Here is a 19,625-nt window from a genome sequence, read left to right as displayed (position 1 = left end):
TTTCTCTTTCTCTACCATCAGTAAAATGAGTCATCGCTTTTCAGATATTAATGCCTAATCTATTTGTAGACAAACATAAAGTATGCCTCAGGGGGCAATTCTAGAAAAAAGCATGAAGCTGCATTTTTTCCCCTTGCTGTCCTATTTTCTCCTACTGATACTCCTCCCCCTCAGAGTTCTGTGCCCTCCTATTATCTTTCCTTTCATCTTATAGTCAGGAAAAGGTAAGGTAAATTGATTACTGTTGAGTTGTTACCTTCTCTAGAGAATACTAATATTTTAAGAGAAGACACACGTGAGGAGCCTAAGAAATAAATCTCTAATTGTGAAATATCAGGCACTGAAGCTCACAGAGGGGGTCCCCGGGTAAGTGTTTCTCTAGGCCACACTAGGTATACAGCTACTGATGTGACCTCTCTGTAAGACTAACCCTTCAGTAAAACTTTTTTCAGGATAGATAATTATAAGTTTGCTTTAACCTGTGTGTGTGTGTGTGTGTGTGTGTGTGTGTGATTCCTGAATTATTTGCATTCATCTCATCCCAATCTTTGCAAACTTGCTGGAGTCCTACAAGATATTTTTATGTTTCTTTTTTTATCAAAGACAGAAAAGAGAATTCAACTTAATGAATATTCAAGAGGTCCAGGGGCTATTGGCTTCCTGGTGATAGGTTCTCTAAGAAAGAACTTCAACTCTGGAATGATAATGGCCCCAGAATAGGCACACCTAACCCTGTCTTGGGATCTCAGTCAGAAAAGGAGAGAGCCTGGGAAGGTGGAGAAGGGCTCCAAGCTAATGGAATGGTGGGTGCAAGGCCCAGGAGCCCAAAGAAGCATATGGAAATGGAGGACAGCTAAAACTGGGGTGAGGAAGAACAGGAGAGGTGTTTGGGCAGCCAGGCAATGGTCACATACCCAAAGCCAAGGATGCCATGCTGTGAAGTGTGAGCTTCCCCCTTGGATTTGACAGGGACCAAATGGACAATGAAGCAGGAGAAGCACATAACTGAATTTGTGGTTGGTTGGAGGGCAGAAGACAGTCTGAGGATGATGGGTCTGGAAGAAAGAAGACCTGTGTCAGGGGGCTGTTTGGGGTTATCCAGGTAAAGGAAAAAAAAGACAGACATGACAAGGTCTTAAACTAAGTCAAAGGCAGTTGGGATGCAGGAGCGGGGGGGATAAATTCCTCAGAAATGCAAGAGACAATGGAGGTGAAAGATCTGTACATGCACTGGCTCCTCCTGCCCCCATATTCTGCACAGGGAAATGAATGAAGTCTGGAGCTCCGTCAAAGAGAGATGGTGTTTCTGTTCACCACAGTGCCCAGCACACGGAGGGTGTTAAAGATTTGTTGAGTGAATCAAGAAGAACCGTCTCTCTTTCCAATTTGATATTCAGAACTATTTCTAACTGGATGGGAGCAACCATATAATCCTTTCTTTCCCTAAAGAAGTGATGAGAGGCCCATGCAGACCAGAAAACCAGCATATGTATATTTTATATGCCTCAAATGGTGACCTTTCCGATCTAAGGGGGTAGAAATGTCTGCCTTGCTGATTTTTGAGAAGATATACCTTCATGAGCTCAGGTCTGTGTTTTTTAATGCTAGCCCAGATTACAAAGCAACCGAAGAATTAGGGAGGCATCTTGAAGAAATTGTTTTGGAATGTTTACCGAAGAAGAGATAAAGGCTCTAATGGGAGTTACTTCAGGAAACAACGCCCTAATGCGTTTGGAAGAGGGGACAAAATGGGAAGGGGGTATCTTTAAATTTGCAAGGATCTCTGGTTCAGTGGAAGCATTTTTTCCTGATCAACGTTCTAACGCTGATAAGGCGATCTGTGAGGGACTGTTTTTGCCAGGACTGAGGACAAAGAGCTCTTTGATAGCCTTCCCAAGTTGCTAGGCAATGGCTGAATGATCGTGATAAACTTCAGCTAAGCAGCTCTAAAGAAATGTTCGTGCATTTCATGCCTGATGCATTATGCCAGCGGCCTCAATGTGAAACGAGCATTCACTAGGCATTTGTGATTGCATGAATGCGGTAAAATAAATCATCTTGGTTGTCATTACTTCTCCCTCTCAGAGATAGAACCCAAACTCCTCGTCTTGCTAATTGTTCGTATTCCTAATGCCCGTACTGCACTCTTTGGGGGCATTAGTGAACGAAGGACATGATTTCGATTCGATGTCTGGTTCCTGAGCAACAAGCTATTAAACATCTATTAGAAGGAAGAGAGGGATTTGTTACTAATAATTGGGCTTGATGAGTATAGAAGAGAAGAGCCAGAGTAAGCGTCATAAGACTTTTGCTGCTTTGCTAATCCTCTCGCTAACAAAGCAGAGGCTTACTGTTGGCGTAGAGACGTTCTTCACTGGTGTAACCACCTGTGCCCACGCTGTGTCCGCCCTAAGAGGACGTGAGTTTCTGCAGGCCAGGAGCTGGCCCCGCTTCACCCTCGTGCTCCCAGCATCCAGCACTGTGGCTGCACACAATTTGGAGGCACTCAACATGTGGTTGTTAAATCAAATCTTTCTATTTGGATACTATGAATTGTAAAGATGGATTAAAAAAGGATCTGCTTTACAGAGATGACCAAGTTGGAAAGGACATCCTGATAAATCATATAAATCGTCGATGTGTGCATTTGTAGCTGCAAGACAAAAACACCAGAGGGCATGACCTGCCTCAGTCCGGACCTGGATAAAAGTAAACAGAACAGACTGCTAAGCAGATGGGGGGCCCTGGGAGCTCTGGCTTTTTCTGCAGCCATTCTTTTGGGAAGGCAAGCCCCTTCCTCCACTCTCACCTCAGGGACTCGACCTTCTGCTTTTACAGGACTCCCTCCCCCAAAAAACTGCATAGATAGAGAGACATAAATGCTGCACAAATGTTGTCCACTCTTCAATACCCTGCTTGATTGGATGCATGCATGTTAATTAAAGCTCACGTCCACTTGCACTTTGATGTCACTGCATAAAGAATTAGGTTCCCCCTTATTATAACAACTCAGGCGTCACTAACACCACAGGAGAGATCACTTTGGCACAGATCAGTAGCTAAAGCAGCAGTTCACTTACTCACCTGGTCAACCTTGGAGAATTTGGGGAAACACACACATTTCCTCTTTGTAATGCCCCCTGCCTCCTGGCTGGGCTCCAATAAGCACCCCACCTCTCTCCCTATTCTCTGTGCCCCTCCTTACCCTCCTACATAGTTGCCAGTCCCTCTCTCTTTCCCAAGACTTCGAGAGGTTGATTTGGTGCCTTCATCTCTTTCCTCTTAGTTTAGCATTTAACTGTTTTTTCTGCCATGAATGCATCCCTAAGCCTTTTGCCAGCAGTTATGAGGATTCTGCCACAGAAATGCTCCCTGCAACCCCCACCTCTTCAATAGTGAGAGTAAACATGCATACAGAGGCCAGTCTACAGACGGGTAACTGTCACTGCATGAGCCACTGGTGCAACCTTTTTTAAGCAGGCTTCACACCTAAGAGCCCAACATGGGGCTTGAACTCACAACCCTGAGATTAAGACCTGAGGTGAGATCAAGAGTCAGATGCATAACCGACTGGGCCACCCAAGCACCGATGTATAACTTGTTAAATGATAAATGAGGCCACCAAGTAAGGTTGTGCAGGCTGTACACTACACAAGAGCCTCTGGCCACAGGGCTAAGTGAGGGCAGAAATCCACCTTGCCCTCCACCTGCCAAGCAGTACAACCTGAAAGATTTCCAAACCTTCTCCAAATTTGTGCAAAAGGTGCTTTATGGGCAGGCAATGGCTCCGCCCTCCTCATGCACCCCCCAGCTCATCATTCACCAGGTGTGAGGTGGGGACAGGGAATACACAAGTTAAAAAAGTTCCCAGGTGACAGTGATCTTAGCCAGAACTTGGAACCAGGCTGGGGACAGCATATGTTCCCCCACAGCCAGAATGAAATCTTGATTAGCTATAATACTCAGTGAAGAGGTGTTTTGGCTGACTGAAGTCAGAGCAAAAAGGAAGGAAAAAAGTCAGCATATGTCTACTGTTTTTGGAAAATACTTTATAAAGCATATTACTTTACTACTGTGGAAATACACAAACATACACAAACACAACTACTTACATTTCTTTGACACCTGGGACTTCAAAATAATCATTTGAAAAGCCAATCTCACTTTACAGCAGTGTGTGTGTGTGTGTGTGTGTGTGTGTGTGTGTGTGTGTGTGTAGAGGTGTGGGAGAAGGAGCCCAGGACACAGCCTATATTTTGGATAGTGTTTCATTTTCCCCCATTTTTTTTTTTGCTACAATCTGCCCCTTTTGGTAAAGTAATTAATGGGCTAAAAAATCCATATATTAAGGTTTTAAATAACTACATATAGTAAAAGTCCTTGTCTTTTTTTTAAAATTTTTTTTAACATTTTTTATTTATTTTTGAGACAGAGAGAGAGACAGAGCATGAACGGGGGAGGGGCAGAGATAGAGGGAGACACAGAATCGGAAGCAGGCTCCAGGCTCTGAGCCATCATCCCAGAGCCCGACGTGGGGCTCGAACTCACAGACCGCGAGATCGTGACCTGAGCTGAAGTCGGATGCTTAACTGACTGAGCCACCCAGATGCCCCTGTCTTTGTCTTTTTTTAATGGTACATTTCTTTCGGAAATAGTATTTGGGATGTCAGATGTACCTTTTGCTTTGAGTAATCTGTATGGCCGTACATTTTGAAAACTTGTTTTAGAACCAGGTAAAATGGAAATATCAATGATAGAAATAGAGTCTCAGTTCCTTTAAAAGAAAAAGCCAATCAAACATTAAAATGATGGTAAAGTCATGAGGAGTGGTGGATGAACCCAACCATGAAAAAACAAGCTGATTCTCTTAGGTTGGCATATGATTTCCTCAATTTAGACGTGTCAATTTCTTCGTAAAAAGGGGTAAAGCTCTCCCTTATCTTTGGCTTTAAACCCAGAGGACTGATGAGCAACTCCCCACAGCGTGCTCAGTGACCCAGCACTGTTGGTGACTCTGTGCCTTCTTACTGATTTGGTCAGGGGAAGAACCCAGTCCCCGTGTCAACTGCATTGAAGCCCCACTATTAAGCTACACATGACTACCTTGTCCGGTGATACTTAACATCTCAGCTAAAGCAATCTCGGCAACAGGGAGAAGAGGCGTCCGAATCATTTACTTCCCTAGGCTCATGTTATTTATCTGGCCCTGCACCTGGTATCCAAATGAAAAGCAAGGCTTTCTCTATGTTGAGAAACATTCTTACGAGGCACTTACTCAAAAGCAAGTTTGTTGATAAAAATTTCTGGGTTTCCCCAGGGTTGACAATGAAATGGTATTCTATGTAAATAACACAGAGTCTACTCTTCCTTCCTTTTGGGAAAATAAACAATCCTTTGTGCAATTGGAGGGTGCTTTCTGGAGCTCCAGTAGCCTTCTTTTCCTCTATCTACGTTTGCTTATACCAAGTGTGTTCTGTGAATGTGGTGGATGACTTCTCTTAAAAAAAAAAAAAGTCTCAGAGCAATCTTAGATCCTCACAGATCAACAGCTTCCACAGAAGACCCAGAGAAATGAGACACTGGGGCCATGAAGCAAAGAGACAGAGGGGCAACCAGTCACAGATGGACAGAGCATTACAAGATTATGCTGTGTGACAAAGTTGCTGCATTCCCGCAGGAGCTCCATAGGTCTAAGGCCAGATGGGATAATTTGTCTTACCCCATGACCCAGACTGTGGAATGTAACAAACACATTTTCTGGCTGGCTTCAAGCCAAATCATATCTCCTGCTTTTTTCATGTAGACTAGAGTATGCCTTTCACAGTCTGGCTCTAAATCATCAAAGCAGGTAGATACTTGAGCAGTGACTTGTGTGTTCAAGAACACCTCACACTTCCTCTAAAGTCATAAAACAAAAGTGGATTTGGTGGAGCATGGTCCCAAACAGATGACAGGGCCTCTCTGTTAGAAAAGTTCTGAACTTGCCAGGGGGTTCAAAATGCTATTTGACTTCATTGTGGTCACAGAGAACTTGGTACTGGTCATTCAATTTGAGAACTTCAAGAACCTTAGGGAAGTCACAAAATCTGGTCTATTCCCTATAGCGATGTAGTTGTAGCACTGAGTGAGAGCCCCGCAGAAACATGGGGAGGTGGAATTTCACAATGTGAAGTCAGAATTATCTCAGCTTTTGTCAAGGAGAAACTAGAGGGTGAGAGAGTCCTTGTGTTTGTGGATAACTCCTATTGACAGAAAAAGTCCATGACCCCAGCCTTGGTCTGTTTCCCAAGGTAGCTCTCAGACACTAGAAATCAAGCACATGACAGCTCATCTCAGTTTACTCCTGTCAGAAGCCAAAGCAGCTCTCAACAAATTCCAAAGGACTGAGAGACACCGCTGAAGAGGTCACTGATGACATTTCCCGTTCAAGGATGTGAAGACGTGTATTGTCAGGTTGGTAATACTCCCCACATTGATCTATAAACTCAATCCTCATTAAATCCACAGTGTTTCTTCACAGGAATTGGCATGTTGGCCCTCAAATTCATAGAGAAGTTCAAAGGACCCAGGATAGCCCAAGCAATCTTGAAAAAGAAGACAGAAGTTGGAGGACTCACACTTCCCACATTTTAAAACTTTCTACAGAATTATAATAATCCAAACAGCATGGTGCTGTCATAAGGATAGACACACATATCAATGTAATAGAAGTGAGAGTCCAGACATAAATACTCTCACATTAATGGCCACTGCTTTTTGGCAAGGGTATCAAGATGGTGAGCGTGGGGCAGGGGAAGAATGATCTTCTCAACACATGATGCTGGACCAACTGGATATCAGCATGCAAAAGAACAAAGTTGGACCCTCACCTCACACCATATATAAAAACAAACTCAAAATGGATCAAAGACCTAAATGTAAAAGCTAAAACTCTGAAATGCTTAGAAGAATACACAGGCATGAATCTTTGTGACCTTGGACTAGACAATGGTTTCTTAGACTTGACACCAAAAGCACGAGGAACAAAAGAAAAAACACAGACAAGCTGAACTTCATCACAATAAAAACTTTTCTATGGAAACAGACAGCATGAAGAAAGTGAAAAAGTAACACACAGAATGGGTATATTTGCAAATCTGATAAGGAATATCTGATAAGGAATCTATAGATAGAATATGTGAAGAAATATTACAACTTGGGGTGCCTGGGTGACTCAGTTGGTTGAGCATCTGACTTCAGCTCAGGTCATGATCTTGCGGTTTGTGGGTTCGAGCCCTGCGTCGGGCTCTGTGTGACAGCTCAGAGCCTGGAGCCTGCTGCAGATTCTGTGTCTCCTTCTCTCTCTGCCCCTCCCCCAATCATTCTCTCTCTCTCTCTCTCTCTCTCTCTCTCTCTCAAAAATGAATAAATGTTAAAAAACTTTTTTAAAGAAATATTATGACTCAGCTATAAAAAGACAAATGACCCAATGAAAAAATGAGCAAAGTATGTGAATAGACATTTTTACAAAGAAAATATACAGACAGCCGAAATGAAATCCAAAGATGCTTAACATCATCACCTATTAGGGAAATGCAAATCAAAAATTCAATGAAATAACATTTCACACCACTAGGATGGCTATAATCAAAAAAAAACAGATAATAAAAAGTTTTGGTGAGTATACAGGAACCTCACATAACTGGCTGGAATGTAAAACAGAGCAGCTGCTTTGAAAAACAGTGTAGCAATTCCTCAAAAAGTTAAACTTAGAGTTATCACACAACCCAGCAATTCCACCCCTGAATACATACCAACTATACACACATCCAGACAAAAACTTGTACTATGTTCATAACAGCATTATCCAAAATAGCCAGAATGTGGAAACAACCCAAATGTCCATCACAGATGTATGTGCAAATAAAATGTGGTCTGCCCATACCATGGAATATTATCCAGCACCCAAAAGGAATGAAAGAATGATATATGCTCCAAAATGAATGAACCTTGAAAACAAGCCAAGAGAAGAAAGCTAATCACCAAAGACCACATATTCCATGAATCCATACAATATCGGAAGAGGCAAATCTATGGAGACAGAAAGTAGATTAGTGGTTGCCTAGGGTATGGAGAAGGGAGATAAGGTTGCCTAGTGGTGAGTTGGGGGTAAATGGAAAATGACTTTTAGTGGGTATTAATGGGGTTTCTTTATGAATTGATGAAAATCTTCTAAAAATGATAGTCATGATGGTCGTACAATTCTTTGAACATATGAAAAGCCAATGAATTATACAATTTAAATAGGTGAATTCTATGGTATATCTTTCTGTCTCTGCCTCTCTCTCTCTCTCTCTCTCCATATACATATATATACATGTAAACACACACACACACACACACACACACACACGAAGAGGTTGCTGCTTATCAGCACTTATCACCAGGTCCTGTCATATAATTCTCAGAAGTCCTCATCCATGCTCAATTAATCTCCACCTAACTGCCCCTTCCCCAGCACTTTCTGGAAGAAATGTGTGCATGGCAGAGGGTACAGTAATTAAGAGAGCTGGAGATGCAGTGGAAAAGCAATGGTGCAAATCCTGTCTCTCACGTTTACTGACCCTGCAGCCTTGATCAAGCCACTCAACTTCTCGGTGCCTCAGTTTCTTTGTCTGTAAAGAAGACAGAAAAATATTTTCTACCTCACAGAGCTGCTGCGAGCCTGCAGTAAGCATTCAAAAAACATTACTTATTATTTCTTTGCTCTTCCTTTTATGCATTTTTGCTAAAAGGTAAGACCACCCTGACTCCATAATTTCCTAAATGTCACATCTCTGGTATGGATGCATAAGACTCTCCTCTGAAAGGTCTACGTTCTCAAAATATGAACCATCACTAAAGGGGGCACTGGCTTGTTACTACCAATTTCTCTTTTAGAGGACAAGTTAAGAAACCATGTTGGAAGGTACTGAAGAATCACCAATATGGAGATAGTTCTGCCCTACAAGTCTCCCTCTCTAAATATAGATACAAATATATTTAGACACAAACACAACATATACAAACACACACACACACACACACACACACACACACAGATGACTTTGAATGAGAATTCTGAAAAGAGAGTTTTGGTTCATCTAACTACCTCTGGTCCCTAGTTTCCCAGCACTTCACTCTCAAATGGCACATTAGCAATCAACATTTTATTTTACTTTCAGAAGAAATGCTCACAAATACACCCAGTTCATTCATCCCAATGTTCAATAATTTTCTTGGTGCACTCCCATTTGTAATTTTTCTAAATAAGCTTTTAAAATTCTGCTCATACTTTAGGATTTTGTTTTCATTTTTGTGTTTTTTTTTAATTTTTTTTAACGTTTATTTATTTTTGAGACAGAGAGAGACAGAGCATGAACAGGGGAGGGGCAGAGAGAGGGAGACACAGAATCTGAAACAGGCTCCAGGCTCTGAGCTATCAGCACAGAGCCCGACGTGGGGCTCGAACTCACGAACCGTGAGATCATGATCTGAGCCGAAGTCGGACGCTTAACCGACCAACCCACCCAGGCGCCCCTCATTTTTGTTTTTAAAAATAGGCTTGACTTGATGTAAGAAACAGAAAAGCAAGATCTCTCTTTGCTTGGGCATTTAGTTCCCTCTACCGAGTCTGTTGATCACGAGCAAAAACGTCGTTCTTTTTCCAAGTCCACTGTTAGTTTGGTAAACTTCTTATCTGGAACCATGAAGCCATATTAATAAGGAGAAACTTCCGCCTTTTGGTCCCAAAACTGACAATCGTATTAGGAAATTTATGACTTAAGAATTATTATAAGAAAAAGGAAGTTTTAAAGCTTTCGTGTCTAGCAATGAATATTTTAATACTTGCATGTTAACCATATTAATATTAATACTTAACATTCTTGCCTCACCAAGATGAACTTAGTTATATTCTTGTGGTTTATTTCAATCGTTCTTTCCTCAAAGTTCAAAAATACCACAGAAGCCTTGATACACCCTTCACAGCAAAAACATTTTCCCCTCTTGCTGCCCTGAATCTAACAGTTGGATCTTCAATTGAGGTTCAAGAGAATTGCCCCTGTATGTTTCAACAAGAAGTCATTTGGGGTGCCTGGGTGGCTCAATCGGTTAAGTGGCCGAGTTCAGCTTAGGTCATGATCTCGTGGTTTGGGAGTTTGAGCCCCGTGTCAGGCTCTCTGCTTTCAGCACAGAGCCTGGAGCCTTCTTCAGATTCTGTGTCTCCCTCTCTCTCTGCCCCTCCCAGGCTCACACTCTATCTCTCTTTCTCTCTCAAAAACAAAACAAAACAAAACAAAACAAAACAAAACAAAACAAAACAAAAAAAGAAACCATTCTCAGATTACAGATTAATTTGGTTTTCTTGGGTAAAACTGTGGCAGTTGACTGGAGACTTTACCCTTTTTCCTTCTCTGAAAAGCTGACCCGTGTGCATTTCTGGAAAGTAGCAAGGGAGAGCACCAGGTGTAACTGGCATGTTTCCCGATTCAAGTAGCAGTCCTCGGCTCACCTGACCATCCAGGGAGGCAGCGGCAGTGGCCTGTGGTGGAGTGGCAGCCGTCCGCATGGCTACAGTCACAGCGCTCCGCACAGTTCAGCCCATACGTGCCGTCCTGCGTGGGAGACAGCAATGAGGTCATGGAAATCCACAGGGAGAGACGACAGGGACCTTACTCAGCGACTTCAGATCCAGGATCTCCTTTCCCAAACACCTCTCAGCAACATGCATTATAATCACCTCTTCCCGTGTCTTCTCAGCCCCCCAAATGGAGGAGGCAGTGTTTTAAAATCACTCAAACTGTAGTTTTTGTCCAACAAAATCATGGTCGGTCCTATGAATGATGAAACCAACTATGCCACTAGGCTGATGGGCACATATGCAAATACATGTAAACATGCTAATTAATTAACAGAATCTTTTTATCTTATCCTAAGCCACCACTCATAAAAATATTTTCTTTTGGGGCGCCTGGGTGGCTCAGTCAGTTAAACGCCTGACTTCGGCTCAGGTCATGATCTCAAGGTTCGTGGGTTCGAGCCCCGCATCGGGCTCTGTGCTGACAGCTCAGAGCCTGGAGCCTGCTTTGGCTTCTACGTCTCCCTGTCTCTCTGCCCCTCTCCCACTCATGTTCTGTCTCTCTCTCAAAAATAAAAAAAAAAATAAAAAAAAATTTAAAAAATTAAAAAAAAATTTTTTCTTTTGTTCCTAGAGATTTTTATACAGTAGTTCAGTGTTCCCTATAAGGCATGCTACTTGATAGTGGAAAGGGAGGACACTGACTCACATCAAGAAGCTCTAAAATTAAAAGGAAATTGGGGCTCCTGGGGGGCTTAGTCAGTTAGGCATCCAACTCTTGGTTATGATCTCTTGGTCATGACTCTTGGTCATGGAGGTCATGATCTCACAGTTCATGAGTTTGAGCCCCCCATCAGGTTCTATGCCGGCTCCATGGAGCCTGCTTGGGATTCACTCTCTCCCTCTCTCTATGCCTCCCTCTCTGCCCTTCCCCTGCTTGTACGTGCACACACACCCCCTCAAAATAAATAAATGAGCATTTAAAAATAAAGAAATAAAATTAAAAGAAAATCATAGTGCTAGTTGAATTAAGTTCATTTCCATAAACTGCCAAGGTGATACCAAGAACTGTAAGGAGAAGTGAAAATCTTCTGTTACTGTTCCTAATTAATGTCCTCTTCTCCGTGAAGAAGTCTAAACAACCCGTGTATTCTGATTCCATCTAATAGAAGGCTGGAGTACTTGTTGGCAAATATTCCTCCCTGGTCTATTCCCAGGCCTTACAGTTTCACAAGCGCATCAGTTTGGGTCCAACAGAGACAAAACTCTTTGTGGACGTGATCAGTTAGCCCATGGGAGGAAAATGGACAGCTTTGCCTATACAAGCCCCGCCCTTTCAGGCCAGATCCCGATAAACGGAGGAAGGATACCATAAACCTTCAGGGGGTTCACCATTACCAAGGGCGAGGAAACTGAGAACCAGCATAAAACAGGCTGTGGGTGTCTGAAAGCATAATCATTTGTCTAGGGTTTGCTAAAATAAAAATTAGGCCCCACTAATGTTTGCTGGGGCTCCACGGCATTTAGCTTTGCCACCATATGGGCCACTTAAACTACCATCAGTTTCCACTGAATTTTCTAATGCATCTAAGATATTAAAAAAAAAAAAAAAAAAGGACAAGATTATGCCGGGGGCTTTGCTCTCTTTGTCTATAATCAGACTGGGAGCAAAAGGTACTCTCAAGCCCATCTCAGAGCACCGATAATTTGTTCACTGGTGGATGAGAGGCAGCAAAGCTAACTTCACTTTGTCCTAGGGGGTTGGAGGGCAAGGAATAGCCCAGGGTGGAATGCTCTCTAGTAGGGAAATGGGTTGTACTTGATGAGGGGGAAGCCCAGGGGGAAAGCAGCTCCCAGTGCGAGGGGCCCACTTCAGGGGTGGGGCATGGTATCATCTCGCCATCTCTCCCGGAGGCAGAGAACACACATCACTGAGAAAATGCTTAATGGCTCAGGAGGAAAAAAAATGAGGAAGGAAGAGTAATGAAAAAGAGGGCAAAGAAACGGGCCAAGGGCTTCAGAGGAAGAAAGAGAAATCGGCCTGTTACTGCGGAACGTGTGTCCTGTTCGCAGCCTCTGCCTGCCTGCGGTAGACAGAGCGCGGGATTTCTAACTATGAGTACCTCTAAAGTAGGTCAAGGGAGCAGAGTCAGCATCGAACAAGGCAAATCTTTGGAGCTGTTAGTGACTCTGGACACACTTATGTTAGCAGACGGTTGTTTCTAAACCTTTCACCATCTTGACGAGCATTTCTGTGACGCCGGTCACCACCCCCTTTCAATCCCCTGCCACTTTCCACCCCAGAGGCGGGAGGATTTCCATGATAATGGAAACACAATATTGGGGGAGTTGACAAGTATATGCTGGGTGTTTGACAAATGCTGTTGACTGGCTGTCACAAAAAAATGGGTAGATGAGAATGGAGAAAACAGAAAGGGCAGTGGGGGTGCGGGTGGGAACAGGGCAGAGATGAAGGAAAAGAAGGGAGTGATTCTCGCAGAGCCACCTAACTGATTTCCACGTCTGCCCCTTTTCCAACCGTATGGCCCATGTGAGTTCAAAGACCTCAATTCTTCTAATAGTTTCATTGGGTTCACACTCGCACATGGGAAATCAGGAAAACTGCAACCACGAGCAAACTCTCCGCAGGCCTCCGAGGTGGGGCGCTGGTTCAGTCGTACCTGGCAGGGAAGTTCACATTTTTCCCCGCGCCATCCAGGCGCACACGTGCACGTCCCGTCCAGGGTGTTGCAGGCTCCGCCGTTGAGGCACTGGCAGGTTAAGTTACAGCTGAAGCCCCACGTACCGCTGGGACAGCTGATGGAGCAGTCCACCCCGTGCCAGCCTGCCACGACAAGAACGCCAGAGCATGGAGCAAACACAAGCAGCAGGGAGTGTCGACGAGCCTCTGCAAGCCACGTTTCCCTTTAGACATGTTGGAGGCGCACAGCAGGGTCCCCAGCACAGAGAGCCATGGCCCTGCCATGTACAGCCTCCATCGGCAATGACCACGGTACCCAGAATCCACCTTTGCTGTATGATTGGTCAAGGATGCCAACACCAAGAAGCGCCATGGGGCTACTGGGAGAAGATACGGAGGGGGGGGGGGGGTCTCTAAAGTGCAGTGATGCATAATGCACGATGCTGAGTGTTTTTCCAGTTGAGAAAGCGAAATATTTACATGGGAGGGTAAAGGAAGGTTAGCGTTTGAAAGAGCAACCTCATCTTTAAAGCAAACGCCAGTAACCAATGAACAGTGAGCATCCAGGACCCTGGCTGTTGCAGCAACAACAGTTAGACACGGTTTGGCCCTCGCATAACATTGGAGCTTGGCTGCATTTCTTGTTGTGACTCTGGGCCCGTCAATTTAGGGGTGTGGATACATGTCTACTTGCTTACTTTTACCCAAAGCACAGAGACTCCCAGACTTCTGGAGCTGGCGGCAACCTCAGAGATATTATGTGAACCCCTTCTCTTGGCCCAGAGAATTAAGAGAGCCCACCCTGGACAAGGGGCTGGCTCAGTTCAGAGGCTGAATGTTGGCACAGCTGAAGCTAGAACCCGAGTCAAGGTTTCTTCCCCGTGACTTTCAGAGGTACCAGGACAAGGATCAGCTAAAAGACTCATTCACCCACTTACCTGCCTTGCAGGTGCAAGACCCATCCACAGGTGAGCAGACAGCATCATTTTTACAACCACAGGGAGAGGAACAGTTGATCCCATAGGTTCCCAGCGGGCATGGGATAGAGCAGTCAATTCCCTAGACAGGCACGGATAGGAAAATGCAATTTTACTGAATGAAATATGGCCAACACAAATAAACAAAAATACCTCTTGACAATGCTAATTATAATCCCTCCCTAATTTTAACACTTGTATTTTTTAAAATTGCTAAATGCCACCAGTATGCAAATTTTAAAGCTTCAAGTGCAATGCCAGCTTGCCTGTTTAGGATACAGTTATTAAATAGGGGCTGTAATTAAATAGAAAAAAGCCTGCTGCCTTCATTACCTTCCCTTCCTAGCAAATACAAACCCCTTTGTCCTGGCTCAGACGAGCAGATATAGCACAATAAACTACAAATTACAGTCAATAAATAAATACGCATAAATATAAATTATACACTAAATGGCATAGCGCCCTACACTTCTTTGTATAACGTGCAGTATGATTAGCGGGTGAAGCAAAGCATCAGAACATACCCTCCGCCTACAGCATGATTCAATTTATTATCTGACAATAAGCCTGAAACACAGAAGTGGGCTATCAAGGATGACCGGAGGTCATCTCCTCTCAAAACAGAAGAGACTTAACACAAGGCTAATTCAGGGCTCCAGCAAAGAATACTGACATAGGTTAGAAAACCTGTAAAGATCCTCTCAACTCTGAGGCTTTATCACTTACTCACTCCACATTATATGCTCTAGAATAATCACCAATGTCTTCATTGGTTAATACTGTCCTCTTTCAAATGGGAGAAAATGCTAAAGGCCATTTTCCTTTAAAACAAAGATTCCTAACGCGTAGCTAAGAAATCCTAGAAACTAGGCAAAATTCTGCTCTATTGGCACACAGGCATATATATGTGCAAGGTCTAGACTCTCAAAGGCACTGAAAAACTTACAAAGTGCTAACCATCACATGCAAATACACAATAAATACTAACTCGATACATTCTGTGCCTTCAAATTGCACGAGGTTAAGACAAAAGCCATTAACAATAGTATATATCCTACTTGGAAAAGTCATTTCTTTGTTGCCTATCTAACGTAGTAAAAGAATAGTGTAAGGAAACAAACAATTATGTAAGGAATAATTAAAATACAGCCTATTCCATGACATATATTAAGGAAATCATTAATATCAATGCAACATTTATAGCTTTACCTGCTCTCCCATCATTATTCTAAGGGAATGACTTATGTTTCTTATCAGTACTTCTCTCTTTACTCTCTTTCTTGCTAATGATGTGACCGATTTTAGCACCTTCGTTTGTACGTCAGAAAAGGTCATATACGGTATATGGTATCAGTATGCTCCACGTCGTACCCCTCGGCTCCTCCCTCCAGAGCCACTCACTTTGAATCCCGGGGCACAGGTGCACTTTCCAGTCACACTGTCACAGTCAGCCCCATTTTGGCAGCTGCAGATCTGTTGGCAAGCTTCCCCGAAGAATCCAGGGGAACATGTTTCATTACAGTAGAGTCCCGACCAGCCCGGCTTGCAGGCACACTCTCCAGACATGGGGTGACAGCTGAGAGACACGGATGAAAGGAGAAAGTCACTCCCGGGTAAACATGACACCCAAGGCCCATGCAAATGTCGCCTTAGCCATGAGCAATTCAGGGGTGGGTGATTCCATGCACAGTAATTTAAATTTCATTCCCAGGCTTGCTATGATTGAATTAATTGGCTGAAACCCGATTGGTACCGCAGAAATGTTGCATGAAATCGGCATCACGCCCTAACAGGAAGACGATCGCAACCACATCCTTTTGTCTGGAACTCACTGTGATTTTCATAAACTGAAAGCGCTAATTCGGCGAGAGGTCAACTAGATGAGAAGGCTTCAAGAATGACTCCGTCCAATGAACAATACCAAATCAGTGAAGCAGGGTGATGGCCGAGGGACTCCAAAAGCAGTGACCTGGTCGGCCTGTTTCCTCTCTCGTTTCCCTGTACCTGGTGGTGGCGCAGCTGTCCCTACCTGAAGCAGCAGCTGCTTTGACAGGCCAGGCGGCCAGCTGTCACTCCAGAGCAAATGGACACATCAGCTGCGCCGAGAGGCAGGCGTTGGTGAGGCTAACACAATAGGGCGCTCTGTGGCATGCAAAACACATGTGCTTCTCACCACAGGAGAATCTCAACCATCAAACAGGCTCCACTCACAATTGAAACACTGTTTGTTAAAGACGGTCTTCCTCCCCCCGGTGGAGATAAACCCCCTCCCATTAATGAGAGCCAACAACAGAACCCAGTGTCTCATCTAGACATTTGGTAAGTGACTCTCATCTGAAGACAACCCATAGATTTTCTACTCTTAGAAAGAATGATCTGCTGGGAGAGGGGAAGGCTGAGATGTAACTTCAGCTCTCCCACCACCTGGGTACCTTAGTAAAAGCATACAACCTCTCCGGCCTGACGTCCCAGTCTGTCCAGCGAGGGCCTCCACCGCACCCCTGTGGGTAGGATGCTTTGCTCTTCTGCTGCAACTAAGTGTCCACAAGCAAAGGCCTAGGCATCTGTCAGAATCATGACTCAGGGAACATGCTATGAAGAAATACCCAAAGACCACTCTACATTGAACACGGGTTCTTGGGTATAGAAAGTCTGGACTTAAAAGGCAAGGGTTAGTTGGGCATCTGGGCAGCTCAGTTGGTTAAGCGTCTGACTTCGGCTCAGGTCATGATCCCACGTTTCATTGAGCTCGAGCCCCGCGTCGGGCTCTGTGCTGACAGCTCAGAGCCTGGAGCCTGCTTCGGATTCTGTGCCTCCCTCTCTCTCTGACCCTCCCCTGCTCATGCTCTGCCTCTCTCAAAATAAATAAACATTAAAAAAATATTTTTTTAAAAAAAGAAAGGTTTGAGTGTCAAGTCTACTTACTTAGACCTGCTCAGATCTACTTATCTGCTCCTTATCCTTGAGCAAACACTGGGCACCATCATCTCAAACTTAGCATGTCAAATACTGAGTCTATTCTTCCCTCTCTTCATTCCCCAGGGTTTACTCTCAATCACCTCACCGGAACAACGGCACCACCAGCCAGTCAGTTGTTTAAAGCAGAAACCTCAGAGTTATTCCTGGTAACCCCTCCCTCATTCCGCTTATCTACTTCATCGCTAGAACCCAATACCCTGCCTCCACCATCATCTCTCCCTCCTCCGTGTCACCATGCTACAGCCGCCTAGCTTAGAAAATCTGGACAGCCTTATGCCTTCTAACACCAGCATTCACTCATGCCTTGTCACCCAAAAAAGTAGATGCTATCCTATCTTTCTTGTTAAAACTCTTCAAAAAGTCCCACTACACTTAGAATAAAATCTATGCTAACATGGCTCAAATGACTGTGTCATTTATTGTCTAAACCAGGACATTTTCAAGAGTGAAGAGGGAATTCTTCATAATTACGTTAAGAGAACAGTCCCTAATGCAAACAGTCCCTGTGGCCCTAGAAATAAGATCACCCTAAACACAGCCCACAGGTCATTGTTATCTGGCCACCACCTACTTCCCCAACTTCTTCTTTAGTCATTATTATCTTTTTATTACTACACTTAACTGCAATGGATTTCTTTTTACTGATAAAAGCATTGAGTGTCAGGGTGCCTGGGTGGCTCAGTCAGTTGAATGTCTGACTTGAGCTCAGGTCATGATCTCATGGTTCGTGGGTTCAAGCCCCATGTCAGGCTCTGTGCTGACAGCTCAGAGCCTGGAGCCTGCTTCGGATTCTGTGCCTAAATCTCTCTCTGCCCCTCCCTTGCTTGTTCTCTCTCTCTCTCTTTCAAAAATAAACACTAAAAAATCATCAAAAAAAAAAAAAAAAAAAAGCACTGAGCGTTGCCAATGTAAAGCCATCACGTGGGCTGTTTATTCCATATGACTAGAGTACCATTTCCCCTTTCTCTGCCTGGCCCTCTCCATTCGACCCATGTCTTCCTTCCCCTCTAGACTGGGGGTGCCCTGAGGGCAAGAATCAAGCATGTTTTATTACCTGTCCCCAGCCCACAGTGGGTGCACAGCAAATACTGATTAAGGGAGTGAAAATGGCTTGGCTGAGGGGTAGTGGGATTTGACTGTGAATTCTTGCTTTCCCACATGGATCTACTTCCCCCATATCTCCGAGTCATCCAGCAATACTGAATGATAATCTGCATACCTGCACTGAAAGGCAAGATTCACCCTAGAATTAGTTTTTAAAACATCAACGTTGTGGCTGAAAGGGAACCACCATGAATTTCAGGGAATACTCACTTACGTGACATTTATGATGACACTGTAAATCAATGCATAGGCCAGCAGCTAGCATTTACCGAGCCCTGGATAGGAGCTAACATCATGCTCCACAATCCATGTGCATTATTTCGTTTAATACCTAAAGATAATAAAACTACTCTACGTGTTGGGTATGCACCCACTTTGTAAATAAGGCAACGGGGACCTGGAAAGAGTAATTTGTTCAAAGCCCAGCACGGGTAGAGCAGAATCAAAACCGAACCCAGATTTATTTGTTTTCACATCAAAGAAAAAGTTGGGTAGCAACCTGCTAGGTGGGCTACTTATGGGAAAAAAAATGGCTAAAATTTAGGATTTAGCACAGATCAATGGGACAGCAGGAGCAATAAAAGCCTGTATTGTGCAAAAGCAGGGACAAATTTAAATTAAAACTTCAGAAAGTTCTCACAATTGAGAAAAGGAAAAGAAATATTTCAAGCCATGGATTGGTTGAAGTCGTTGACGTTATTTCAACATACTGTTACAAGAAAAGGACATCTTTTTGTAGAAACTATTACTTTACATTGAAAAGTAGAAAGTCATATTCATGGTATAGACATAAATGTTAAATGAAATAGATTATCTGGGGACAGGGAATTGAACTAAGCTACAGGCAGACACAGAAATTGATATTCAATGCCCCCTAGCGAGTATTAGTTCAGCACACTGGTTCTCAGATTGATTGACACCGAAATTAGTATTCTGTAATTTGTAATTAGATGTAGGAAGCCAGAGCACTTTGGAGGCATTTGATGGGTTCTCAGGCAGGCAGCTTAATTGGTAATGAGATTTACGTGTTGATGTTAGTGCGGCAGACTGGAGGCTGAAGGGTAATACGCTACTATCCGTTTTCTTTCTAAAGAACAGATTGCTTTGTGTATATGAAAATAGGATTATACATGTATAGGAATACCTATCATTTCATCACATATGTAACTAGATACAAATGCTCTGGTAAAACTTTCAATTTCCAGCAAATTATTACAAGGGCCCAATACAATATTGGCTAAAATAGAATGAGTCCTTGAACTTCCTT

At 43.7% G+C, this 19,625-nt stretch overlaps 1 protein-coding gene across 1 annotated transcript in view; it reads right to left on the bottom strand.

Annotated features, from left to right (window-relative positions):
- MEGF10 (multiple EGF like domains 10) overlaps nucleotides 1-19,625 on the bottom strand; it is a 137,476-nt gene that overhangs the window by 28,220 nt on the left and 89,631 nt on the right. Inside the window, exons 9-12 of the mRNA XM_049648438.1 lie at nucleotides 15,677-15,851; nucleotides 14,237-14,357; nucleotides 13,279-13,442; nucleotides 10,532-10,634 (exon numbers count right to left, since the gene is read on the bottom strand). Coding sequence (XP_049504395.1) covers nucleotides 10,532-10,634; nucleotides 13,279-13,442; nucleotides 14,237-14,357; nucleotides 15,677-15,851 — 563 coding nt within the window. The remainder of the gene's footprint in view (nucleotides 1-10,531; nucleotides 10,635-13,278; nucleotides 13,443-14,236; nucleotides 14,358-15,676; nucleotides 15,852-19,625) is intronic.

Source organism: Panthera uncia (assembly GCF_023721935.1).
Source record: "Panthera uncia isolate 11264 chromosome A1 unlocalized genomic scaffold, Puncia_PCG_1.0 HiC_scaffold_17, whole genome shotgun sequence".
Taxonomy (NCBI): Eukaryota; Metazoa; Chordata; class Mammalia; order Carnivora; family Felidae; genus Panthera; species Panthera uncia.
This window is presented reverse-complemented; position numbering and strand designations above follow the sequence as displayed.